Source organism: Cyprinodon variegatus, unplaced genomic scaffold (assembly GCF_000732505.1).
Source record: "Cyprinodon variegatus isolate N-32 unplaced genomic scaffold, C_variegatus-1.0 Scaffold205, whole genome shotgun sequence".
Taxonomy (NCBI): domain Eukaryota; kingdom Metazoa; phylum Chordata; class Actinopteri; order Cyprinodontiformes; family Cyprinodontidae; genus Cyprinodon; species Cyprinodon variegatus.
Window position 1 is genome coordinate 546,376 of NW_015150658.1, and position 26,867 is coordinate 573,242.

Here is a 26,867-nt window from a genome sequence, read left to right on the forward strand (position 1 = left end):
GGTGACCAAACAACTCAATATTTGTCGTTTTTTTTTGTTTGTTTTTTTAACCATGAATCTCTTCTCCGTGAGACTTTGTTGATTTCAAATCATGGGCTTCACGAACAGCAGCCTCCCAAGACCTCAATACCTGGTAACATTAACCTGGCTTTAGTGTGAACTGAAAAGCTGGTTTTCTACTAGTTTCTAGTTTATTATAAACTTAAGACTTAGTTATTCCTGTGTATCTTATGAACATCAGACCCAATGTCATTTACATTGAGGGGAGGGGCATTTGAGTCACAGTTGAAACCTTGATAAAAACAGGTGCTCCAATTGAAAAATGATCCCAAACAAAACCTTAGAAGGTTGTTTATGTCATTTCCATGCATTTGACTAAATACCCTTCAGTAAATATTAGTGGGGCCTCATGTATCCAACCATATTTGATCATTTAGAACATCGCTGAAGTTATTTTTAGGAAGATACGTTTTTTTGAAAGGTACTTTTCATTTGCAAATTAGTCTCATTGGAACACACATATATTGATTATAACTGCATATTTGAGCCTACATGAATCATTTAGATCCAGTTTGAGATAGAAAGTAATTATTTGTGTTTTTCCAAATAATTGAAGCGGTATATTTTATAATTAACCTGCCATGGAAGAAAAATGGTTCAAAACATTAACGGCCCCCATTAATGTAATTAATGCTGGAGGCGATGAGATCTAAACTGAGCTGTAGGTCTAATAAATTGAACAAAACTACTTTTACTGTTGTTAATTTTGGGACATTAAAATGTTCTCAGTAACATCTCACTGGCATTTTTGCAAAAACACATGTGCAGGTGTAGAGGTTTATCTTATTGATTCAGCCCACAGCACAGAGACCCAACCCCTTCTCCCTCCTCTGTCACACAGCTTTGTTGTGGTTTCCATCGATGGTTTGGCCCACAAAGCCAGTCCTTGCTGGCCCTGCTGCCATAGCAACCAGGAAATACTCACCGCCGTCAAAGTAGTAGTAGTGTCCGTGAGAGAGGGGGGCAGAGAACAGAGCAGAGCGTGGGGAGCTGGAGTCTAGACGGACCCCAAGAGCAGAAGGGATCGATTTCCACATTCGGCTGTGCTGAACCTAACCCTCCTGTAGGTCTGTGTGTGAAGTGTCTGTGCTGCACTTAGAAAATAGATCAGAGATCCTATGTATGCAAAGATGTGTAGTTGTTGAGCAAATATGCCTTAAAGAATCATATGTGGTGTTTAGTGATATAGTCTTTATGTGTGGAAAAATAAGTGTGTGGATGTGCTTGTAGCTCAGAGATGGCATCCAGCACTGCAGTTCCATCTCACCTGCCTCCAGTCAAGAACGTAGTGGTGTTCAGGAATGGAGACCCCTTCTACAGCGGACGTAGGTTTGTGGTCAACCAACGTCAGGTGGCCACAATGGAGGCCTTCCTGAACGAGGTGACCCAGAGCATCGGGGCTCCGCTTGCTGTCAGGAATCTTTACACCCCAAAGCAGGGCCACAGGGTCACAGACCTGCAGGACCTCAAACCAGGAGCCCAGTATGTCGCAGCCGGCTTTGAGAGGTTCAAGAAACTGGAGTGAGTACATGTTATTTATTATTGAACCTTCTGTTAGTCTAAAAGATTAATCTACCTGATTGAATACTAGATAAATATTAGCCAAAAAACTATCATTGTATCATATGATCTGTCTTTATACAGTTATTTGCATGCAGGGTTAAAAAAGCAAGCTGGAAGTCGTCATGATCCACAGGTAGGCTCCTTATTTCTACCATGGCCTCCTGCATCGTCCATCATTCATTAACCCACTCTAACAGAGGATTGCACCACAGGGCTGCAGGGTGAAGAAAACACATGAATGTAATCCATACATAAAACAAAGTCAGCACAAAATAGTTTGTGGATGAATGTATAACTGCTGAAGTGGCGCATAGGAGAAATAAAAAAAAAAAAAACGTTCTATAAATGTGTTTGTATATAAGTAGGAAGTTGTTTAGGTAATAACGCCCTGACAGTTCTGGTCTAATCTGAGTGACTATATTCTCCCAGTATTTGGCTGATGCAAACTAAACTTTAAACTTCTATGTGTTTTCTTTTCAGCAGTGGAGTCATGTGCAGCGACCCATTGATAGGGTTCAAACCTACATTATGATTCCTTTCCCAATTTTTGTGGATGTGATATAATTTTGATATTCAAATAAACAAACTTAGAGCTTTAGAAAGAGTGTCAAGAATGCCCACAAAAGAATCCTCAATAGCCTGGTACAATTATTTCCCAATGTTTCTAAAACTCCTTCAACATAGCAATATAGAAATATTTGCTTTAAAAACAAAATACATTAAAAATCCAAAATGTCTGTCAGTGAGAAATACTACGGAGCTCTGCCTTTAAATTTCAAGTTGCTGTGAAATACTCTGGGTCATCATTGGCTCTTAGACAACTGATCTTAAACAAAAAATCATCAGATATTTTTTCTTGATTAATTAATTATTAGTCATCAACTAATTTAACAATCAAATCTAATTGTTACTTGAGTAACAGTACTCAGACGGTTAACCATGCCATGTGCTGGAAGAATGACCTACGGTAGTAGTTTATAAAGTATAAACATTTGTCTAAACATGAAATACACACAATTTTAAAAATGAAAGTGATTATTTTTATAATATATTTAACATATGACATGTATAGGGGTGTAGATTTTTTAATTTTTGCCATTTGCAATTTATTTAAGATGAGTTTTTCTATAATCCAAATGTTTATTTAGCAATATCATTCCAAATATATTTTTATTAATCAAAATGTCACTGTAAAGGACCATATAAACGTGATTATTCATATTATTATTAAAGTTTTTTTTTTTTATTTCCCTGTGACTAATAAGTAAACAGGCATCTGCCAATCAAAATAAATCAGAAAAATAAATTCCTAACAGGGTTTAATGGTCTTTGGCTTTGATGACACACCTCTTGTACTTTAATATTTTTAATTAATGGGATAATCTCTTATTTGCTTCACTTATTTTAGCCCCAGATGTGATAAGATCAGCCATTTTCTTCTTACAGTACCGCTGGTATCAGTGGTTGTCATGTATAATGCTAATGATAAAATGCTAACTGTTCACTCTGCTATAATTTAATAAAGTACCTTAGCCTCATTAGCTACAGGTGGATAATGCCATAGCCATGCAGACTAAACCAGTTCCTACAGAGAGTTTTTTTTAAACAAGAAAAAGTTCAAATTTTATTATTTGTCTGTAGATTTTATAATTGCAATATTTAATATAAAAGAAAGAGTCGGTCTTTTAATCTGTATGAATGCATGAAGAAACTCTTTTTTTTAAAACTCCCGGTCTCTGCCTATTAGTGTTTTACAAAAACCATATTACATTCAGGAATAAATATGACTTTCATTTAGATTTTCAGTCAGAATCTTTGGGTTTTTGAAAGTTTTGCATGCCAGTGTTGTGGTTACCTTGGAGCAAAGCAATAAGCATGTGTGTGTGTGTTTGTGTGTGTGTGTTTGTGTGTGTGTCACACAAAGTTTCCACAAAATCCCATCAGGGCCATGTGCATGTCCTGACAGGCCTGAAATTCACAGCTTGATTCAGACTGGATGTAGATTAATAAAGAAAGCTCTCCCTCACGGAGGATGAAACCATAATGGTGGCTTTGTTCCGATTCCCCCCCAGCTATGGCCAGACACATTTGGTTTTCATTGCATTTATGTAAAGCATCTCGGTATAGAGCTTTGAGAGGATACCTCAAATCAGACACGGTAAGTAAATATGCCATCTGAGGACTCTTAGAGCGAGCTTAGTTTCCATGGCTGCCGCACTTGAGTTTACACGAGCAGAATGTTTAAATAGTCATTATACTTGAAGGGAAAGTGAGTTTGCTGGGATGGATATGGATGCGGAGAATGGAAGCGGCGTAAATCTGATGAGTGGTGTTTGAACAGAACAGAAGATGATCAGGCTTTCAGAGTGGGATGTTCTCTGCATTTGATTTTTCAAATATCCCTAATAGGCGAAAGTCATCCAGAGGCCAAACGTTTCAGCCAAATGGAGGAAGTTTATTCCTGTTCCCTGCATTATACAGTGAGTTTGACAATTCTACACAAATACACACCCCTTCAATCATAACCCTAGAACATTTTCTTTTATGTGGGTTTTTATTTATTAGACCCTCACAAGGTAGCTGGGATGTTGAAAGAAAATGGTGGATTTATATTTTATTAGTTTTTTTTTTTTTTTCAAATTTTCCTCTGTTGTATTCTTCTTTCAGCATCATACATCCATTTAATGAAGTTATTGCCCTCATTTGCAAATTAGCTTAAGATTGGATGGAGATCATCTGCAAACATTCACTTTTAAGTCATGCCACTGATTCTCAATGCATTTAGAGATTAACACTGTTTGGGATTTTCATTTACAAATTTATGTCTTCTGAAACAGACACCAAGTATTTATAAGCCATATTGTTTTTGTTTTATTACAATATGTAATCCCTATGTAAAAAATCCAGGAACTATTCAGCCAAAAAAAAAGAAAAAAAAATTGGATTAATTGATTAAATTAGTTAAACAGCTTCTTGTTGCCGGGAATAGACAAAAAAACAGATAGAGCCTCTGAATCTGTGTAAGAAACAATGAAATGTGTACAAAGAAAATTAAGATTAAAAGCTAAAAGTTTCTGTCAGATTATCGGTGTTCGAGTCAACAGAGGAATCAAATTTTGGAGTAAAGGTTTAAAGGAAATTAAATGAGAAATTTAGTGTTCAATTTAGCAGCTGTGTTGCAGAACAAGGACTCATTAAATTACATCTAAAGGCAGAAAATTGCAACTTTTTATTTTATATTTAGGGTTAATGGAGTTAAGAGGGTTGAATCCTTTTTTTTTTCTCTTTGACAACAATTCACAAATTTTAGTTGGTCTTTGACATCAGTGATATAATTAAAGTTTGCTTTTGCATCCTGTAAAAATTTAGATGCATGATCACTTTGCAAAAACATGCTTAAAAATAATATAAAGTATTAAAATAATACTTTGGCTGCTTTCGTCAGATTTTCCATCAGAGTCAATTAAAAACGTAAGGCTCTCCTTTAACGTTTGTTCAGTGTGTTCCGTAATGGAGATCTTCTGTGCCCACCTTTCCGGTTCATCATTCCCCGGAGCATGCAGCAGGACTTGGATCAGATCCTGAGTCTGGTTACAGAGAAGGTCAGCTTACGGACTGGAGCCGTGCGCAGGTCAGGCGAGCTTCACATATGGCCCTCTCCTAGATCCTATCAAGAAGTTCAGGATCTGGGTAACGTTTGTTTCAGACTGTGCTCACTAGAGGGGGCTTCCATCTCCTCAGCCGAGGAGCTGCAGACAGGCCGCTCCTATGTTGCTGTGGGAACTGAAAGGTTCAAGAAACTTCCATATGTGGAGCTGCTGGTTTCCAAAACTAAACAAAGGTATTGAAACGACGGTGCTCTGTTTGTTTGTGGAAATGTTAGTTTTTACATGCATCTGTCCTTGTTTCCTTCCACAGTTAAGACCATCAGAAGATACAACAATAGCCATTATAATGATCAAGTCTCCATTTTTATTTGTTTTTAGAAATTATCCTGAAAAGAGGAGGCTGCTGAGGAGAACTGAGGTAAAAAAAAAAAAAACATCACTTCTTTCTTTCACATTTGATTATTCATCCTAAATATCATATTTAAGTCAGACTTGTCCTTTTCAAACTCTCACACATTATTTGCAGCAGGTAAATTCAGAATATTTCTTTTAAAAGCAAAATAGATCAAAATGGTCAGACATTTTTTCTCTTAGAACAGGAAAGCAGGAAGTGGGCCTGAGGACCGCCACAGTGACTCCGCCCTACTTAACTCCCCAGAGGTAAAACGAAGAGAACCTCCATCTGCTTCATAACCATCTGATGCCATGACTGCTTGTTACTGATTCATTAGTTTAGCAAAAGATGGAGACATTATATGTGCATCTCCACCTCCTAATTAAAATGCATGAATAGCTGTAAGTCTTGACTTTCAGTCAGATGGTCGGAGGGTGAAGTCGACCGGAGATGAAGCTTCAGCTCCTCAGTCCTCGCAGCAGCTGAGCAGGAGAAAAGGAGCAGATGAAGCTTCTGCATTCTTCGCCAGACCCGTCAAAGTTCGCAAGAACAGAAATCAAACCCGACCGCCGCGCACCAATGGATCTGGTTAGGATCAACTTCCATTAGGCACAATATAGCAATATGCTTTTATGTATTATAAATATCTTAGCTGACAGGAAAGAAGTGTGAGAGACATATCTGAACTTTATGATCTACATGGTGTCATATAAACCCTCATACGTCATGCTGAACACAGCATATCTGGTGGTGGCAGCGTCATGCTGTGGGGAGCCTTTTTTTCATCTGCTGCAGGGAGACTAATCAGAGTTGATGGAAGGACGGATGAATTTAAAAACTGGATCATTCTGAGAAAAAAACAGGAAAAGAATTGAAAATGGAGCACTGGTTTAGAACCAACAGACAGTGACGTTTGTGTTCAAAGTCGGTCCTTTAAAGGCTGCTGTCCCGCAGTTTGTTTGAGATGCTCCAACAGAGCGGATAATTCAGCTCCTTGGCATGTTATCTAATCCAGGTGTGTTAGTGCAGGAAAAAAAAACCCATCTAAAACAAGCAGGACAGCGTCTGAGGAAAGACAGTAAAAACTCAAACGGGAACAAATATTTCAGAGGGTTCTGAAACCTAGCATTTAAAAGCAGAAGATATTGAATCCTTTTCCTTTATAATTCATCAGAAACTGAGTTTTAAAATAGTCTATTTTTGCGACAGTTAAGCCAGGTGTGTTTGAAGGAGAAGAAAGGACAAACAGGGAGGAGGTCCGGGATGCAGAGGAAGTGCAGGAGGATGAGAATACGGCAACAGAGCTTCCTGTTGATCAGGTTAGCTTCAGACACCACACACTCATTCCTGTCTCATTACATCAAAGTCTTTAAAGGCTTTAAACCTGAAAATAAAACTCATACAGCTTTGTCATCTAAAAATGTATCGCAAAGGTTTGGGTCAAATCTAAAGCTGATTTTCGTTCTTTATTTAAAGAGAATTGCAGAAATAGTTGAAGATGAAGACTTAAAGACCTCAGAGGACCCTGTGCACAGCATTCAGCAGGTGGGCAGCATCTTATTTAAATGAATTAAGACATGATAAGACAAAAATGTTAAAAAAAATAGGGAAAAAAATAGGAAACAAAAAGGCACGAATAAAATGCTGTGCCTGTGTGTATTATTTACTGTTAAAAGGGCAATAAATGTATTTCTTTAAGAAGAGTATTAGGGCCACTGAAAAAATTTAAAAAGTTAACTGATTTTTAAATTTTATTTCAGTATGAAAAAAAAAGTCTTTTTTCTTTAATCTCAGAATTCTGACGGCTAACAAACATGTTAGCATCAAGCCGTAGCCATGTCTGTTTTAAAGACTAAACCAGCTCTCTTGTTTTAATCACCTTCTGCTCTTCCATTTATGCAATAGCATCACCGGGGACCCTTTGGGCACGTAAAAAGTTGCCTAATTCCGTTATTTTCCACCAATGTGTTACTGGCCCCCCCAAACAACTCACATATTTGTCAGTGAAGCTAATTGCTCCAAATCTCTTCCTTCATGGTGCCCATCTACATTAAGATCCAAAATTCTGAGAAAAAAAGTCAGGATTCTGAGATTAAAGTCAGAATTCTGACTTTTTTTCCCATATTAAACTGAAATATTTAAAAATAACTTATTTTTTTGTTCAGTGGCCCTAATCCTCTTTTATAATTTCTAACAAAAAAAACATCTCTTTTTCTCAAGAGACGTGCAGAAAAGAGTGAACTGCATAACAGCAGCAACCATCAAAAGGAACCCAGTGGAAAGCAGGTAGAGCATGTGACTGGGTGTTTATATTAGCAACTGCCTCCTATTTAACTGGGTCAGTGTGTTTTTTTATTTATTTTTATTTATTTCTGTATGAAAGGGGAAAGCATGTGAACAGGAAGAGGAGTCAGCAGCTCAGACTCTGGTATAAACACACCCACACATTTAACCAGCTGCTGGATAATTACAGGCACAGAAAACTGATCATAGCGGTCTGTGTTTTCGAAAGGAGGCTGAGCTGAAGCCTGTGTCTTCAAAGTCAAGTTCATCATCATCTCACTCAGAGGGAAAGGTCAAGGAAGAGCAGGCAGGTTTACAAACATCTTCAAAATGTTGCAAATACTTTGCCCTTATGATTTTATATTTTTCCTGACAGAAGAGCCTGCAGGATGCATCACCAGCTCGATCCGGACAGAACCGGCAGGTCACAGTATGACGCGTCACCGAAGATCTCTTCCACAGTCCAGCTAGATGGTTGGAAGTTTATCTTTTTATCCATAGGACAGACATGTCAAAAATAAACCAACAAATCATTCCCCAGATTTAAAAAATAAACTATTTCTAAAAGGGATGTTTATTTTAACATTTTATTTACGCTTATTTCATCCTTTTTAACAGGATTAAATGCTGACATTATGTACATGTAAATATAAGAAACTTTTAACCCTGTGTAGCTTATTTTAAAGAAAATACCCCATAAAAAGCTGATATGAAAATAGTTTTATCCAGTGATGTCTAAATTATGGTCCTATACCTTTGATAAGTATTTTTTTAGCTGATTTAAGTTTTACCCAACAATAGGCTTCCTTTTTTTTTTTATTAGTTTTAGCTAACTTCAATTTAAGGGAAATTTTGTTACACCAAGGCATGACATAAATGATCCTTTTCATCAACCGTTCTCTAATAGCTTATTGTCTCGACAACATCTTTGGAAATTCCTCTCCCACGGAAGTAAAAACCAACCAGTAAAAACTAACAGCAACCATTTTCTACGTGAGCGCCATAAATCTAGAGTGAACCCTACTTCAACCCTCTATGTCTTCAGCATCTTCTTCCTCTGGCAGGTCTTTTGAAGTCCAACATGAGTAAATCTAGGAGCGATTCTCCCTGCAGGACAGTTTTCTGTAAACAGCTTCTGCCTAAATCTTCACCCTCCTCTAGTCCAGCTGAAGATGCAGCGTTGGTCCTCTTTTCTTTCCCGCTAAGTGATCCCCTGGCAGCGCAGGAGAATTTGCTTTAATCTTGATCTCCATCAGAGCTGATGCTGGCCCTGGTTCTGTCCGTCAGTATCTTTGCTTTCAACGGAGCTTATAACACACAGAGTGATCCCAGCCATAGTGAGGAGCAGCCCCAAAACAGCCCCTGCACAATGAGGAGCAGGAGAAACATTTTTAATAAAAAACAGAAGATGGAAAGTGATAGATGCTGCATGTCGATGATGAAGGATCCAGCAGAGATCATGACTCACGTTTGCCTCCTATTTCTTCACCCAGCAACTTGCCAGTCAGCAGAGTGCAAAGGAAGGTGAGAGAGTTCGCCACAGGAACAGCAAAAGACAAATCTGTGTCGGAAAAGAAACATAGTGAAATATACAGATTCTAGTTTGATGAGAGAACCGGTGATGGACGCCCTCCACATGTCAGGTCTTTGTTAAAAGGAACTGGTTCAACAGAAACAAACAGCCACATCTGAATGAATTAGAATATCATCACGATAGGAATTTGTTATTTCCCCTCCTCAGGAGGTTATTTTTTTCTTTGATGATACGGATGATCCTAGCTAATGAAAAATGTATTTAAATCTCAGCCTCTTGGAAAATGTGAATCAGATTAAATAAAAATCATTGTTAATAAAACGAAAATATGAGGCTACTGAGCAGAATGTCCATGTAATCCACTGTTTCTATGTTTGTTCAGGACTCCATTAGCATGAACGCCTGCATCAACGAGGCATGGCTTGAAGGATATGAACCTGTGGTTCTGCCCAGTTAGACTCCATTCTTAGGTCTGGGGTCTTCCTCTTCCTTTAAACCATCTTCCATATAGGCTCCTTGGAGCTGCAGTTCAGATCAGTTTGTGGATCAATTTATCCAAACTTTTTAGGCACACAGAAGCATCAGTGGTTCTAAGATATCCTGTTGGGCATTTCGAACTGACATTGAGAAAGCAGAACACCAGCAGCAGATGACATGGCTCCAAAACATCAGTTACCACAAAAACATTACAGCGGACTTCCAACAACTTGGTCTCTCTCTCTTCCAGACTCCAGGACCTTGACTTTTGAAATTAATCTAGATTTTAATCCTGCTTTATGCCTGACAGGCCCACTAGGTCACCATGGCAAAATTATTGTTTTTTTTCCACACCATACACCTAGGAATATTTAAATCCACACGGAAAGCTCGGTGTGGAATATCATGAATGATGAGTAACAAATGATACTAGCAAGGCTTCGCAAATATAAACACATATAAACATTTTATGAATTGTGAAAAAATTGTGAAAAGTCTTTTTTTTTAAAAGCTACAAACACTGTAGTTTGTGCATCTAATTTCTTTGTGGAACGTACTTGGAGTAGTGGCATTGCACTTGGATCCCAGAGGTTTTTTGTTTTTTTATAGCGACACTAGTGGCTCAATTTTTATTTTTTTTAGATAGTAGTCTGACAGGAAAGGGGGTGACACCTGCTGCAAAAGGCCACAGGTCAGATTTGAACCTGGGTCGGCCAGGTCAAGAACTAGGCCTCTGTACATGGGTCATACACGCTAACCACTGTTCCACTGAAGCACGCCCCGGTTCCCAGAGGTTCTGAGTTAAAGCCCTACACTGCTCCTCGGGCAGCACATAGTCGCAGCTCCCCAATGGGATGGGTTAAATGCAGAGTTCATTTCATAGCTTTGCACTTGTGAAAATGTAATGACAATAAAGTTGAATTCTATTCTTTGTATTCATACGTTCATTGAGCATTACTCGTCCTTTAACCTAAAACTTGGAATCGTCTGTTCCTCATTTGTGAACCTTTTCCCTTTCACACTTTTTCCATCCTCTAAACTTTCAATCAATATATTTTGCTACAACCCAGGCCTGTTACTGTATGTTTCTTCCTCTCTGCTGAAGTTGTCAAGTTAGTTGTCTCCTCCATGATTGTTTAGGCCACAGCCTCAAAAAAACATGACAGGTCTGTATTAAAAAAAAAAAAAGTTCCTTTACTGGTGCTGTTTAAAATAATTATCTAAAACGATCATCAATACTAATTTGATCATTAAAATTTGGTATTTTATTTATCAGGAAGATAATGAAAACTTATAAAAACAATTTAAATCTACCGCTAGTCTAATGCATCTATACATAACTACATAAAATGTATGTTGTTTTTTAAAATTGGACCTAGGGCAGAGCAATTCAGTTATTTTATCTATTAATCAAATAGGAGTTTATGAGGATTTAATTTATGGAAAAATTAAGATTGTTTTCTTTTTACCAACTCTCCCCTTCAGCTCCTATAGCTCGGAGTGACATCATTTTATCCCTTTCTGTTCTTAGCTATAACCTCATAACTAATAAACTAGCTCCCTGTGTGACAACACCAGGTTTAAACTTGTAGTGTTTGATATTTTCATTTTTTTGTTGTGGAACATGATTGTTTTACAGCAATTTCCCAGCTTGAAATTTGTTGCTATTAAATGAAGGTTAAAGATGATTGAAATAAAAAGGTGGTTTTTGAAACTGGTATACATCTCTTGTATTTTTTATTATGAAACTTTTAGTATTTAGTAGGAGGGGGGAAAAAAATATCAAAGATAAAATTTTTAAACCATATCTCCCCGCCCGATTGGAACAAGTGAAATAAATGGAGTTCCATGATGATATTCAGGGTTTATACAGGAATGTGTAATTTAATGCTTTTTAATGCTCTTCTAATGCTATTAGAAATCATTTTAATCATCAAGTACCCACTCTCTTTTGTTGAAATTTGCTTTTTTCAATTCTCTAGCTTTTTCTCCGCCTCAAACTTCTTTTCCGAATATATGACTTTACGATCAACTGCCAGCAGTTCCACGCAAATACATTGCGATATAATTATAATTATTAAAAATGACGAAATTGGTTTCATAAATATCTTTTTTTTTTTAAGAAAGCATTTTAAATGCCCCGATAATCACATTTAATGAATTGTAATGCCTTTAAATGCCTATAATGACTTTCAATGATTTTTAATGACCCATGGAAACCCTGATATTCTAACATATTGAGATGTACCTGTTCAGTATAAAAGATTATTAGAGTCAGATATTTAATGTATAGTTAGGTGTTTTACTTACCGGTGGTTGACAGCGTATAAAAATAAACCAGAGAACCACTCTGGTTTAGGAGAAATGGAACCAAGTACTAAAGAGAAACACAATGGAGAGGTTCAGCTAAACAAACAATAACAACAGAGTTCATCTAAACAGGAAACTTTGTCTTATGAGATACCTTGACGTTTAGAAGGAGAAACTTGATTTCAGCCAGCAGCTGAGAGACTCTGTTGGTTTCTTTCACATTTTCGATCCCCTCTGAGCCTTTTTTCAGGAACGGGTTGGTGCAGCCCCACAGCAGCGACACCAATATCAGACTCAGCACCTCCACTTCAAACCAAAACCACATTCACATCTCTACGTTAATGTTTATTATACACAGGACAAAATACTCTACTGCTGCTTCACAGTTTAATCATCAAATTTTACAGTTTGAAGCCAAAAGAATGTATTCAGAATAAAAATTTAGGGGATTTTCAAACAGAATTAAGATCTACAAAAAATACTGAAAACTGTTATTTAGAGAATATTACATCCCAGATATCAACATCCTGAACCAAAATGTTAGAGATTGCCCTGTTTTCCAGTGTGGTCCTGTTTCTCTGACTGTGACTGGCTGGATGTGCTCTCTTCGTCCTCTGGCATGGGAGTTGGCTCAGAGATCATCTGCCTGGCTGTGTGTTTCCTGGACGGGGCCTCCTTTTACAGTTGCTTTTTGTATCTCTGCTTCTGTCTCCTTGAACCACAGTCCCCTCGGCAGATGGCCGCTCACACTGAGCCTGATCCTGCTGGAGGTTTCTTCCTGTTAAAAGGGAGTTTTTCCTCTACACTGTCGCTACAAGCATGCTTAGGACTCATTTGAGTCAATGAGACGATGCAATCAACTGGTTTTTCTTAGATAGAAAATTGAATAAACTTGACTGCATGATCTGGTGAACTGTAAAGTGCCTTGAGATGACGTGTGTTGTCAATTAGCGCTACATAAATAAACTGAATTTAATTGACATATCAGAAATCTGTCCAAATCAGCAAAAAAAAAAATATGGTAAAATTTCAACCTGCCTATAAAAACCTGCGATATAATCAAGCTGCTTCTGTGTAAAGGATAATGTAACACACAGGTTAAAGATATAATAGGTCAGTTGTTTTCCTACCAACCATTGTTATTTGAGTAATATGATCTCATCAACCTTATTCTAACTTTGCACAAAATGATAAATAAAAGTAANTTTTTTAAACCAGCTTAGATATTGTAGTTGTAAAGCTTGGTAAGTTTTAATCTGGTAAAGCAACAGAGGTCTTTTCAGTTTATAAATATTTAAATGTACACACGAAAATGTGCATTTTAGACAAAATGAGAAAAACACTGGGGGGAAAAAAAGCTTAAAAAAGAATAAAATCAGCTTAAGTTGTTTATCAATCAATAAAGTAGATAATTTCTGTCGAGATTTAAATAAAAACGTATTTGATTTTTTTATAAATTAGGTAATGACAAAACAGCAGTGAGTATTTTCGAATTTAAAAAGGAGAAATGGATGGATTGAAGCTGGTCCAGATTTATTACATGAAGCTAAACAGCTCCTCATTCAGGGAGCTAACAGAAAGTTAGCAACTTTCAGCACCTGGTAGGAGCTAGGCTACTTCCTTAGCATAGGTTAGCTTTTCAGGCGTCCTCAATTTAGTTCTGAAATGTGAGTGAAACTGATGAGAGTCTAATGTCGACAGTAGATATGGTAAAAAAATATTCTAAAACAGCAAAACAAACCGGTACCTCTTACCTACAGTCACCATCCTCACGTCAACTGCATGTCACCTAAAAGTCGCGTTCAAGAATCCGTTGCGGTTGTTTAACATTGTTAAACCACACAAAATGTACTCATGTCCCCACGTAGCCCGTATATCAAATAAACGGAGGATTTTAATTTAAAATATAATTTTTATCAAAATGTATGTTAATTACGCGTCAGTTTTATTTTAATCAAATTAAATACCAAAAATTTGTTATCTTGAATGTACCCTCCAAATCCAATTTGTTTGTAGCCAAGTCCTACCAGCAGAGGGCGCAGTAAATCCTAAACAACCTTTTGGCTCGATCTATTTATTAACTTATGGAAATTTGAATGAGCTGACGTAGAGGGTTAAAATGAAATTAACTTATCTGGAGGCACATGTGGAAATTAACAGAGGTTGTAGATCAAATCACAAATGTAAATAATTTCTCAATAATAACCCAACAACCACAATAATGTTTACTTTGACGTTTTCCAGTCTGATAAGCCTTCATAACATTTCTGTCTATTGTTAGGATGAATAAATCATCTATATGATAATAATATTTAAGAATAGACAAGTATGGTGTAAATAGCTGAAAGTTTTAACTATTTACACCATAATAATACATGAAACCATGTATTAAAATTAAAATGATGCACATATGTATTAAAATGATGCACTTTAAAACAAGGAAGCTTCTTGTTATAACTTTATGACATTAATTTAGACAAAACATTTATTGTTTTTAGTCTTTTTCAGTTACTGATATAATTTATATCCACTTAATCACTGACTATTGAACAGGATTCAGTCTCTAATATAATGAGATGCTTCCTTCATAAATATTTGGTGCTATGCTTGGAGATTTCCAGTGTGGTATATATCACCCTTAATTATAGCATGTTAGCTGATTAGATAAGTGTTCAGTGGTGTTGAGTTTAGAGCTGCGTATTCTGTAATCCCAACTTCTGCAGGTTTAAATAAGTCTCTGGAAAACCTGCAGAGTTAAAACTAACCTTTGTAGGCTAGGCTTTGCTCCTCAAGAATAGAGATAGGATTATTCAAAAATGTATTGATTTCAAATGAAAGTTTATCCAAAAACATATCAAATGATATATAGACACCTTAGGAGATCCTTTAAAATAATTTAGATAATTATCCAACAAATTAGGCTTTAATTATATCTAAAGTAACTGTTTTTATTATATCTAAAGTAACTTTTAAATATAGAAAACTTTAAGCAGGATTTATATATTTATTATTAATCCTGAATTTCTTGATTACAAAAATGTTATATTTTTATTTACGTGATGTAAACTTCTGATATTAAATGTCATGTTTACATTAAATGTAAATTGAAATTCACAGATATAACAGAAATTACGGTTTTATAAATATATTATATTTATATAATGTGTTTCACTTAGTTAATTACTATTCCATATCATCATGTATAATCAAGTATTATGTTTATAACTGATGTTGTATTGGCTTCTTGACGGAGTATCTTATATTTGCATATTTGACCTACTATATGAATAAATACCAACTAATATGAGGAGGAGAGTACCCCCAAAAGATAGAATTAAAGCTACTTTATCTATTTATTGATCCATCTTTAACCACCATTACTATTTCCCAGTTTTCTATCTCTAGGGCAGATTGAGATGCTTTCAACAAGAAATACAAATTCAAACATAAAATATTGTAATTTTATTATAATCATAAGTCACAAAGAAAGACAAACAGATACAATAAAAAAAACACCCTAAGAGACAAGGAACAATGATATAAAGTGCAAAATACTTTCGTTTCAATTTCTTTCAGAATTCACATCAACGGGTTTTACTGACAGAAGCTAAACAAAATAAAACCTAAACTAATCTGTGAGGAAAACACTAAGACAGAATTATGGGTAATAAATCAGGTTTAACACAATCAGTTATACTGCTAAATGTTGCACAATAAACTGTCATCTAGCATATTTATATTTCAGTTATTGAATTTAAAACTTCTCATAGACTGTCCCATTTGATGATGAAGATGTCTTTAAATAAACTTTTTCCAAACAAAAGTGGGGCTACTGACACTGGATAGGATCATGGATCCAAAAGTAGAGTTTAAAGAACTAAATCCTTCACACCAAACATTGTCTGTCATGGCAGCCATTATATTTCACTGCTTTATTTAAGTATGGTTTCTCAAATAAAAGGTGAGAACTCAAAAATCAAAACATTTTTTTCCAATCATCAGATTGTCTTTATGCTGTATCCTTCATAATCCAAGGCTCTTGAATGTGACACCATTTTGTTCATGATTCAGTCACCTGCAGCAGCTCAGCGGGTCCACACTGACAGAGAGAGATCATAGATTCCCACAGGTTTCAGTCAGCACAGATTGCGGTCTGGTCTGAAGATAAAGCATCAGTCAGTGTCTGCTTTCAGCCTGAACTGCAGTCTGTGTGCTATGTGTTGAATGGAGAGGGTGCGTCATGTATGGTGACCACAGTGGATTCGCTGTAGTCGCTGGTGGTGCTGAACTGGTCTATGTTGTTTCCCTCCACACTGCTCAGCTCCGCTCTGGGCAGCTGGAAGCCGTTTTCTGAAGCCGGGTTGGAGTTGTTGATGCTGCCTGATATGGTGCTGAGAGGCACGCTGCCATTAACTGTGGACTGGGATAACTTTGGGCGGGGTTTGGAGCCCGACCTGCCTCCTAGAAGTCTTGACTCATGTGTTCGCCTGGCCAGAAAGAGAGCAACACAAGACTAAATATCTTCTTTAACGAGGCCACCTGCATGTTTTGATCGCTCATAATAATGTAAGAGCACCAAAAATATGATCACAAAGATGACAAGTATATATACATTTATTGAAATTTTATTCAAAAGACTAACAAAATTAGTGCATCTTTTTAAAGTGGAAGGAAAATAATAATACCTTTGAGATTTGTTTAAACCAAAAAAATTATTGGTTATTTGTATTCAACTTCCTATGCTCTGAAACTCATAAATACAATTCAGCCCAACTAAATGCCTTCAGTCAGCACTGAATTAGTAAAGAGAGTCACTGTGTGTGAAGGAACTACATTAGGTCCATGCTGCATTTATACACTAGCCTTGTAGGCTCTCGGTTGATAATGGATCTTTTTTATTACCAGGGCATGGAGTAAAAACAATGAATATCAGCCCTCCATCCCCAAAAACATCTGGAGCTAAATATGGGGCTTATTATTAGTGTTGTGATGATGCCAATACTCGATTCCTGGCTGTGCATTATTGGCCGATACCAATACCATCTGTTTGAAATCGATGTTTGTATATACCAATACCATCTGTTTGAAATTGATGTTTGTATATATATATATGAAGAACTACATAATACTTGGATGTAAAATAATTGCCATCATGGCTTTGTCAAGCTGCTGCCTACCTTTGTGAAGCAGGAAAAAGACAAAAAAAAAGTGAATCCAGTAGAACTTTTTATTGCCTACCTGGAATGGGTGACAATAGCTGAATAAACTTTTGGCTCTCAAAATGGTGTCGGTGCCCTATTTGTCGGTACTCGCCGATACCGATCACAACCATTTTAGTGCAGTATCAGGGCCCCGCCCAATACTGGTAACGGTATTGGTGCAACACTAGTTTTAATGTGCTAGAGTGGCCCACTGATCTATATTTATTCTCTTGATTGCTGATAGGTCATTGGTAGTACACGGTGCGTTGAAGTCACCGGCCGCCATATTGGTACCCCCTAGTTAGACTGGTCGGAACGTAAACAATACATGCGCTACAGCGTCAAACAACAATGATGTTCTCATAAGACTTTTAAAATAAAGATGAATTAATCACTTTGACATGCATTTGATGTTTGATTGCATCAGTACACTACTGTCATTTATGGTAAAAAAAAAAAAAATAGGCACATCACCGTGCATATTCAGATGAAGGCCATGAAGTCAATTAATAATTTTATATAACATATTACACAAATCCTTCACAACCAAAATACTGTGTTGATGGAACATGATAATATAGTCAGATATTAAGAATATTACACAGACACATAAACTCACACATCATCTGATGATGTGCCTAAAGTCATAAACTGATGATGTACACGTAATATACATGTATTGATTACATTATCATGGAAATTACATTACATTACAGGCATTTTTATGGCGCAAACCTCATTGAAATTGGGGAGTACAAAGATGGCAGCTGGTGACTTCAGTTTTTTTTTCAGTCTATCAGCAATCTAGCGAATAAATATAGATCTGTGGAGTGGCCCAGTCCAAATCTGAATGAAAATATGTGGTAAGACTTGGCAGCGGAGGAAATTTCAACCTAGATAAGCAAAGTTGATGGAGACACTCAGTTTTTCCTTCCACTTCAAACATACTTTTCAGATGGTCTATCGCATCAATTACACGAAAGTATCTGGTTGTTACATTAAAAAGTGACAAAAGTTCAAGAGGTATTCATACTTTTCTAATGTGACCAAACGGATACATGTTGTTTATGTCTTTAATAGGGGTAATTTAAATGTTCTTCTGCATTATGTTACAGAATTCAACAACAAAGAATCACATTTTTTCACGGATGAAAAGCTGGAAAGCTTCAGCAGGCATCCCGTTCACCCTGAATGAATAAAAATAGACCCAGTATGCTATCATCAGGCCAATACAATATGAAGGAATGTCATCTCACCTGTTATATGTCTTCAGAATGATGAGAACAACGGCAAGAATTATAATGATGCCTATGACAATGACAGCAATCATAGCCCCAGAGCCTGCAAAGCAGACAGAGAGAGAAAGAGACATAAAAGTCTAGAAAGGCAGGTTATCTACCATCGCCTCACCACATGCTCTGTTTTGTTCACATTTTTTTTTCTATCTGTGGTGCAACTTTTTAAAAAGTCCTTCAGCAGTGTTGTAACATAGCAACGGCACATTCAGATAAACAAAATATGAGAAAAATGTTTTAATATATGCATGGGTGCCATTCTTGAACACACTGTCATAAACTGTGACGATACAAATTGTCTCTAAAGAGACATGATGGGTGTTTCCTCTAGGTTTTCTAATATCTGCAGAAAGAACAACGTGTTTTAGAATCTGTAACCAGAACTGCAAGGAGACAAAAACATAAACAAACACAAAGCATAATCTGGTTTCTTACTCTGGATAAGTATTTGTTCTCTAGACTTAGTCACAAACGTTGTGTTTGAAGGAACTGTAGTGATGGGCGCAGGTGAAGCAGATGAACTCATTTTCAGCAATAACCTGCAAGAAAAGAAATTTGATGATCTGCAACATCTTTGAGATATTAAAGCAATATATGTTAGGAACTTTGTAAAAGCTTTCTTTCAGATAAAAACAAGAGCATTAGGAGGAGATTTTAGATTAATAAAAAAAGAAGAAAGAGACAATTATGTGGTATTGCATGAGTATTAACATTACATGCAAGGTAAGTTTATTTGTACAACTTCAAATCAAAATCGAAAGGTATGAGGAAAAAAAACATTAGTAAAGGGAGAAACATTTTAATGACTGAAACATTATTTGTTTATGTATGATATTTAAAACGAAAGCCCTACAAAACAGACAGTCATAGAATATTAAATGAACTGATAAGGTAATATTTGTTATGATAGACAGTTATAGGTTTCCATGGAGTTTGCTTCATAGGTTATACAAATATCAGCTAAACGCTTCCTCCACCTTGCTAATGCTTATGTAAAAATAAGTAAAAATCTCTCAAAATAAAAGTACTTTTGTTTAATTTGAGCAGGCAAATGCATTGATCTGCTGACGGAATTAGTATTTTTTTTCCCCCTTAAAATTAGATAATTAGATATTCACTTGTAATAGAATAACTGAGTTGTTTGCTCTTACTTCAAATGCAAATTATCTTATTCTATTTGCAAAACCTGATCAATACAAAGAAAAACTTGTGCACCAGGAACTCTGTAAGCAGATTTCTAATGAAATATGGTTCATCCCTATAAAATATCCAAGGTCAAAGACTATTTAGTACCTTTAAAACCATCAATAATGCATTAAAGCCCTGATAGCGAGTCAGTGCAGTGATTAAAGGAGTGGGGTCATTGGATCCAATAACCTGGTCTTGGCCTGGCCTCCAATAGCAGCAGTTCGGATGAGCTGCAGCTGCCTGCTTGATTTCTTTTTTACTAAAACCTATAATTTATCTATATGTTTTTAGCCGGATATATGGAAGTTAAAATTAAAGTATACTTTTCTCTTTCTCCTTATTCAATCTAATTCTAGATTTCAGATTTTTTTTTTTATTATGCTTGGGACTAAAATTAAAAACTTGTGCAACATTCTGCACTGAACCAAAGTCTGGCCCATCCATTTATTATCGTTGTGGTCTCAATTGATAATTGAACATTCACATTTTGGNCAGTCCAAATCTGAATGAAAATATGTGGTAAGACTTGGCAGCGGAGGAAATTTCAACCTAGATAAGCAAAGTTGATGGAGACACTCAGTTTTTCCTTCCACTTCAAACATACTTTTCAGATGGTCTATCGCATCAATTACACGAAAGTATCTGGTTGTTACATTAAAAAGTGACAAAAGTTCAAGAGGTATTCATACTTTTCTAATGTGACCAAACGGATACATGTTGTTTATGTCTTTAATAGGGGTAATTTAAATGTTCTTCTGCATTATGTTACAGAATTCAACAACAAAGAATCACATTTTTTCACGGATGAAAAGCTGGAAAGCTTCAGCAGGCATCCCGTTCACCCTGAATGAATAAAAATAGACCCAGTATGCTATCATCAGGCCAATACAATATGAAGGAATGTCATCTCACCTGTTATATGTCTTCAGAATGATGAGAACAACGGCAAGAATTATAATGATGCCTATGACAATGACAGCAATCATAGCCCCAGAGCCTGCAAAGCAGACAGAGAGAGAAAGAGACATAAAAGTCTAGAAAGGCAGGTTATCTACCATCGCCTCACCACATGCTCTGTTTTGTTCACATTTTTTTTTCTATCTGTGGTGCAACTTTTTAAAAAGTCCTTCAGCAGTGTTGTAACATAGCAACGGCACATTCAGATAAACAAAATATGAGAAAAATGTTTTAATATATGCATGGGTGCCATTCTTGAACACACTGTCATAAACTGTGACGATACAAATTGTCTCTAAAGAGACATGATGGGTGTTTCCTCTAGGTTTTCTAATATCTGCAGAAAGAACAACGTGTTTTAGAATCTGTAACCAGAACTGCAAGGAGACAAAAACATAAACAAACACAAAGCATAATCTGGTTTCTTACTCTGGATAAGTATTTGTTCTCTAGACTTAGTCACAAACGTTGTGTTTGAAGGAACTGTAGTGATGGGCGCAGGTGAAGCAGATGAACTCATTTTCAGCAATAACCTGCAAGAAAAGAAATTTGATGATCTGCAACATCTTTGAGATATTAAAGCAATATATGTTAGGAACTTTGTAAAAGCTTTCTTTCAGATAAAAACAAGAGCATTAGGAGGAGATTTTAGATTAATAAAAAAAGAAGAAAGAGACAATTATGTGGTATTGCATGAGTATTAACATTACATGCAAGGTAAGTTTATTTGTACAACTTCAAATCAAAATCGAAAGGTATGAGGAAAAAAAACATTAGTAAAGGGAGAAACATTTTAATGACTGAAACATTATTTGTTTATGTATGATATTTAAAACGAAAGCCCTACAAAACAGACAGTCATAGAATATTAAATGAACTGATAAGGTAATATTTGTTATGATAGACAGTTATAGGTTTCCATGGAGTTTGCTTCATAGGTTATACAAATATCAGCTAAACGCTTCCTCCACCTTGCTAATGCTTATGTAAAAATAAGTAAAAATCTCTCAAAATAAAAGTACTTTTGTTTAATTTGAGCAGGCAAATGCATTGATCTGCTGACGGAATTAGTATTTTTTTTCCCCCTTAAAATTAGATAATTAGATATTCACTTGTAATAGAATAACTGAGTTGTTTGCTCTTACTTCAAATGCAAATTATCTTATTCTATTTGCAAAACCTGATCAATACAAAGAAAAACTTGTGCACCAGGAACTCTGTAAGCAGATTTCTAATGAAATATGGTTCATCCCTATAAAATATCCAAGGTCAAAGACTATTTAGTACCTTTAAAACCATCAATAATGCATTAAAGCCCTGATAGCGAGTCAGTGCAGTGATTAAAGGAGTGGGGTCATTGGATCCAATAACCTGGTCTTGGCCTGGCCTCCAATAGCAGCAGTTCGGATGAGCTGCAGCTGCCTGCTTGATTTCTTTTTTACTAAAACCTATAATTTATCTATATGTTTTTAGCCGGATATATGGAAGTTAAAATTAAAGTATACTTTTCTCTTTCTCCTTATTCAATCTAATTCTAGATTTCAGATTTTTTTTTTTATTATGCTTGGGACTAAAATTAAAAACTTGTGCAACATTCTGCACTGAACCAAAGTCTGGCCCATCCATTTATTATCGTTGTGGTCTCAATTGATAATTGAACATTCACATTTTGGATAAAAGAGGCAAAAGAGTAAAGCCTTGTGGAACCAACATGAATATTTAATAGATTTTTAATGATCAAATAATGATAATAATATAATAAATATAATATATATAATATATAATAATAATATATATATAATAATAATAATAATATATAATATATATAATAAAAATAATAATAATAATAAGTAGTTCCAGTTTGCCAAATTAGATATAAACCTATCATAGCGAGCACCAGAAAACACAATCTTCTCTTTCAGTTTGTCAGTCATAATTTGTTGATCATTTATGATTTGCACAGAAAAGAAACAAAATAGTTTTTTCTTGCATTAATATCATTGAACAAGAGCTCTTTAAACTGAAATGCTGATATCCAGCTGCTTTATTTCAGACTTAAAACCACTGGTTGATGCCCAAGGAGGAACCATCAAGTTTTCAGCCTTAAATATTAATTGCTCATACTCACATTTAAATGGAGAATCTATATACAGTAACTTGGATTTTAAATGCAAAAGTTCAAAGTTCAGTGCCACACAACTCAAAAAAATAAATGCCTCAAAACTGAAAGAATAATAAAAAAAAATGATTTAGAAATAACATTTTGTGGAGCTATATTTTTAAACTTATAATAGAGACTAAAAATCCTATAAAATGAGGCCCCATTTCCATCCAGTCACATTTTCAAAAACATTAGTGCAATTGAAAGATGTCTTGTTAACTAGTGAACACATTTACAAAGCATTTGACAAAGTAACAGCTTGATCTTTTACAGAGAATGATTATTTCTCTGTCTTATTTATTTTGTATGTATGTTGTGTCCAGTGTTGAGTTCGGTATGTTTTATACAGACATTAAAAGAAAGTAGAAACATTGTGCCTACCCATCACCATGGCACATTTCTAATGTTTTCCTAGCTTTCTTAGCACTGTTATAAAGTACAAAAGATACGAGGCCAGAAGAGAGAAAAGCTGCAAATAAAGATAAAACTACAGCCATAGCGTTAAATTATTAAGCAATTAAGATTTTGATAAGCAGGCTTCAAATACATAAACATTTTAGCAAATCATAATGTTTTACATTGTACTATTCAAGGAACATCTCTGTGAGTTTAAATTGTTGTTGATATATAAAATTTTGAGATCTTTCTATGAGGAAATCTAAGCCCTCTTGCAAGCTCCCTGCCTGCCTTGTGGGCCTTTACAGCCTCATAGTTCACCTCCACCATAAGCAGGCTCCAGGGACCGAATATCAGAACTACAATAATAATCAAAGCTGTTTTCTAGAGTAATCACTCAAAAATAATGCTTTAAGTAAAATGCAATGTTAAATGAACAAAAGTGGACTTAAGATAGAAATCTGATGGATATCACATTTGATTAAACCTCAGAGATGATTTCCTGCAATGATAGAAATAGCACTAATTCAAAATAAAAGACTGAATAGATTTAACATCACCTTCAACTCAAACCTTCAAAAGTCCCAAGGCCCAACTGTTGGCAATGGACAAAACATAGAATAAAGCTGACTGTTGCAAACCAAGTTTCTTTCAAACATGTTTGTTTAAAATTTCATTTGGGGATAAAGTATAAAATGGTTTTGTAGGTTGGAGACAACAGGACGTTGGGATGTTTGGTCGAATACTATTAGGTACATTTTACTAAAACTGCTACTTTGTCTATTGGTATAAATGCTTCAGTGGCCATGCATAAATGTTTTACTAAACTGAATTTTAAATCTGAGTTTCTATTTTCCATCATGCAGGATGTATATGATCTGTTTTTTCTCCCTTTTTCCATCTGCAGTTCCACCCTTTGAGCAAAACAGATCCGAGACAATATTTCAGGATAATAGGAAAGCACTGTACAGAGGATCATTACACAAAGGAAGAGCGGCAGGAACAGAAGGTAAAAGACATGCAGTGAATTTAGGGTAGACATGCGTAAAGTGTCACTGAGGTAATTATATACAGCAGATTGAAATGGAGGACAAGATGGTGTGAAATTAAAGGTAATCATGACGCAAATGCAGGGATTATGATATATGGGACAGTAAAGGAAAAGAAAAAAGAAACATGCCTTGTTTTCTGTCCTCTTTTTGGCCTAACAATGACAAAACGGAAAGCCATATTTCATTTTCCTTGACCTCAGAGCGGTTTTCAGATCTCAATCTAATCTAATGTTATGCGTCATGCAGAGATCCTCTGTTATCCTGGAGAATCCCTGATACCGTTGAGGAAACAAGCTGCACACAGCCGTAGGTCAGGGCTGTCCCTGCAAACGATACCTTCCAGACTGGAGACAATCGCTTGCTCGGAGTTTGCAACTCATGCAAAAAAGAAAAAAAAATTACAACTGTCCCTTACTGTCTAGACTTAAAATAGCATCAAATGTATTTACATTTTCTCTCTTGCAACCCTGAAACGGAACAAGTGTCATAATAGCATAAAAAAAGAATCTTATCACATAATGTAACTGAAAAGTGGCCTAATATTACCGTCTGAGGGGTTTGTCATGTCCCATTTCAATTTCACCGAATCCTTATTTAGGGGAAGCATTTCAGTAATTGTTCTAAATCACGGTTAATTGAAGTGCTGGTAGGAGCGAGGCTGCAGTGCGTCAAATGAGACTAAATCACGGCAGCAGGTGGAACAGGTGGCTCGCCCAATTTGCATTGGCAATAAAAAGATGTGAATCCCAGCATGTGGAAACTGAAGGAACACACATGAACCCAGTCTGCTGCTGTCTTTCCTCTCTAAATCTGATCCATCCACCTGTGTGCGAATTGCAGTCAAATTAACTGGAATTTATGCAAAACCTTTCAATTCAAAACACTTGAAAAGATTTGACTGAATTGTATAAACTGGTAAACTAAAGATATTAACTAAAAGGAGGTTTGGGGTTGCTGTTTTAATGAAGGGAAATGTTTTATTTCTTTTATTGATTCCAATTTAATCTGATCCACCCATTCACCTTAGAATAAAAATGAATTGAAAACTCTCTTCTACTATATTCTACTCCTGTTTTTGACATCAGAACTCCAACTTCTCGACTGTAAAACCTTTTGATAAACCTAAAACCTTGATCAGCTGTTATTTTTTAAATGTAAATCCAGAAGAAAAAAAAAACCCTTTCTACTGTAAGTAGTTTCTTAAGTCAAATACCTTATTTGATAAAATTATTAAAAAAAAAAACATTGATTTTATGTAAATCAAGAAAAAAAATCTTAATTATATTAATTGCTGATGCCTTGGGGGCTTTTAAACAAAAAATTAATACATTTCTGGATTTGTATATCCTTGATAAAAACATCTTTTGTAGAATTTATGTTTTTATCCTTCAGACAATGGTAGACATCGAGCCTGATTTATCTTTGTGTTCGTTCACATCATATAGCAGATGCTACAGAATAAATAACTATCATCTATCCACCTATAATTTGCTTGCTATACACAGTACACAATTATAATTATGAATGTACGGTTATAACTAGATGATTAAAAAAGTATTTCTTAGTTTGTAAACAGCAGAAGGATGAGAAGCGCCAACTGCAGTGGCTCCTACAGGTTAAACATTCAGAGTTTACAAGCCTTGCATGTCCTGGATACAATTTGTTTTTGTATTTATTTTTTTTTATAATTTATGACCCAAAACTGTGGAAGCGATAATAAAACCTGACTGACATGAAAATTGAGAAGTAGGAGGTTAGATCCTTCTGGTTATTTGACAGATTGTTATCTTTTATTACCTGGTGATGACAAACTCATGGGGCTAATTTCAGATATGTCTGTGTACTGAACATGTTATACAGTTTCCTGATCACTGCTAAATATGGCATCATTGACTCTTCAAGTGTTGACACAATATTAAGCATAAAGGTTAATAAGGAGATCGATAACATTTACTCTTTACAGTGCTGACAGCTCCAGATAAGTGATCGGGAGCAAAGTTGGAAACACAGCCGCTCTGGTGACAATAAAAAACCCTAAAACCTAAAAAAAACATTAATTCTTTCACTGATCTAAAAAAAAAAAAAAAGCTTTATCTCAGATTTCATGTTAATGCCTTCTTAAAATAAAAGACAGATATAATGAAATTCCTGATGCATCTTGGTTCTGTAACTAACGGTTGGTAAAAGTCCCGATGTAGGAATTGAAAATTAAAACAAAGGAACCATTCTGTTTTTGCAGTTGGTATTAACATATGTTTCAATCTGATCTATTATAGTTCCTAAAAATTAAGACAGTAAATTAGACTTTAGGAAAATACAGCCGCATTTTGCATATTAGTTAAATACTAACTTTTCTACCACAGTCCTCTTTTGAAGAACTTCCTTCTA

At 35.6% G+C, this 26,867-nt stretch overlaps 3 protein-coding genes and 1 long non-coding RNA gene across 5 annotated transcripts in view; 1 reads left to right on the forward strand and 3 right to left on the reverse strand.

The window, feature by feature from the left end:
* The first annotated feature begins 926 nt into the window (after positions 1 to 926).
* Positions 927 to 8,427, forward strand: LOC107088046 (doublecortin domain-containing protein 2-like). Of its 2 annotated transcripts, XM_015379972.1 has the most exons (15): positions 927 to 1,123; positions 1,291 to 1,581; positions 1,705 to 1,756; positions 4,033 to 4,103; positions 5,123 to 5,254; positions 5,330 to 5,464; positions 5,610 to 5,649; positions 5,826 to 5,891; positions 6,045 to 6,213; positions 6,835 to 6,944; positions 7,102 to 7,170; positions 7,846 to 7,920; positions 8,009 to 8,053; positions 8,138 to 8,215; positions 8,285 to 8,427. In XM_015379972.1, exons 2-15 carry the CDS (start codon positions 1,298 to 1,300, stop codon positions 8,342 to 8,344), a joined length of 1,386 nt encoding a protein of 461 aa, XP_015235458.1. In that variant the 5' UTR covers positions 927 to 1,123; positions 1,291 to 1,297; the 3' UTR covers positions 8,345 to 8,427. The 2 variants fall into 2 exon arrangements, with proteins under 2 accessions (XP_015235458.1, XP_015235457.1); XM_015379971.1 differs by having other exon boundaries at positions 927 to 1,127; positions 7,846 to 8,427.
* Positions 8,428 to 8,547: 120 nt separating this feature from the next.
* On the reverse strand, positions 8,548 to 14,139 carry tmem234 (transmembrane protein 234). The gene is made up of 5 exons (XM_015379973.1): positions 13,984 to 14,139; positions 12,384 to 12,535; positions 12,230 to 12,296; positions 9,377 to 9,469; positions 8,548 to 9,270 (listed from the first exon to the last, which is right to left on the reverse strand). The coding sequence occupies exons 1-5, from the start codon at positions 13,994 to 13,996 to the stop codon at positions 9,161 to 9,163; spliced, it is 435 nt and encodes a 144-aa protein (XP_015235459.1). The 5' UTR covers positions 13,997 to 14,139; the 3' UTR covers positions 8,548 to 9,160.
* Positions 14,140 to 15,712: 1,573 nt separating this feature from the next.
* Positions 15,713 to 19,285, reverse strand: ncmap (non-compact myelin associated protein). The gene is made up of 3 exons (XM_015379992.1): positions 19,161 to 19,285; positions 18,687 to 18,771; positions 15,713 to 16,716 (listed from the first exon to the last, which is right to left on the reverse strand). Exons 1-3 carry the CDS (start codon positions 19,249 to 19,251, stop codon positions 16,443 to 16,445), a joined length of 450 nt encoding a protein of 149 aa, XP_015235478.1. The 5' UTR covers positions 19,252 to 19,285; the 3' UTR covers positions 15,713 to 16,442.
* A 1,157-nt stretch (positions 19,286 to 20,442) lies between these two features.
* The window catches only part of LOC107088065, a 12,903-nt gene continuing 6,478 nt past the window's right edge, over positions 20,443 to 26,867 (reverse strand). Inside the window, exons 2-3 of the long non-coding RNA XR_001481364.1 lie at positions 21,300 to 21,403; positions 20,443 to 20,910 (exon numbers count right to left, since the gene is read on the reverse strand). This is a non-coding gene — a long non-coding RNA (uncharacterized LOC107088065). The remainder of the gene's footprint in view (positions 20,911 to 21,299; positions 21,404 to 26,867) is intronic.

What these genes read in the sequence shown, in the direction of transcription:
- LOC107088046 (XM_015379972.1), top strand. Translation starts at nt 1,298, where the DNA reads ATGGCATCCAGCACTGCAGTTCCATCTCACCTGCCTCCAGTCAAGAAC. An exon ending in GAGAGGTTCAAGAAACTGGA is followed by an intron (nt 1,582 to 1,704) that starts GTGAGTACATGT and finishes GTCTTTATACAG; the next exon opens with TTATTTGCATGCAGGGTTAA. An exon ending in GCCGCGCACCAATGGATCTG is followed by an intron (nt 6,214 to 6,834) that starts GTTAGGATCAAC and finishes TTTTTGCGACAG; the next exon opens with TTAAGCCAGGTGTGTTTGAA.
- tmem234 (XM_015379973.1), bottom strand. An exon ending in TTCTCCTTCTAAACGTCAAG is followed by an intron (nt 12,297 to 12,383) that starts GTATCTCATAAG and finishes GTTTCTCTTTAG; the next exon opens with TACTTGGTTCCATTTCTCCT. An exon ending in TGAAGAAATAGGAGGCAAAC is followed by an intron (nt 9,271 to 9,376) that starts GTGAGTCATGAT and finishes CTCATTGTGCAG; the next exon opens with GGGCTGTTTTGGGGCTGCTC.
- ncmap (XM_015379992.1), bottom strand. Translation starts at nt 19,251, where the DNA reads ATGAGTTCATCTGCTTCACCTGCGCCCATCACTACAGTTCCTTCAAAC. An exon ending in AGAACAAATACTTATCCAGA is followed by an intron (nt 18,772 to 19,160) that starts GTAAGAAACCAG and finishes TCTGCTTTGCAG; the next exon opens with GCTCTGGGGCTATGATTGCT. An exon ending in ATTCTGAAGACATATAACAG is followed by an intron (nt 16,717 to 18,686) that starts GTGAGATGACAT and finishes CTTTCTGGCCAG; the next exon opens with GCGAACACATGAGTCAAGAC.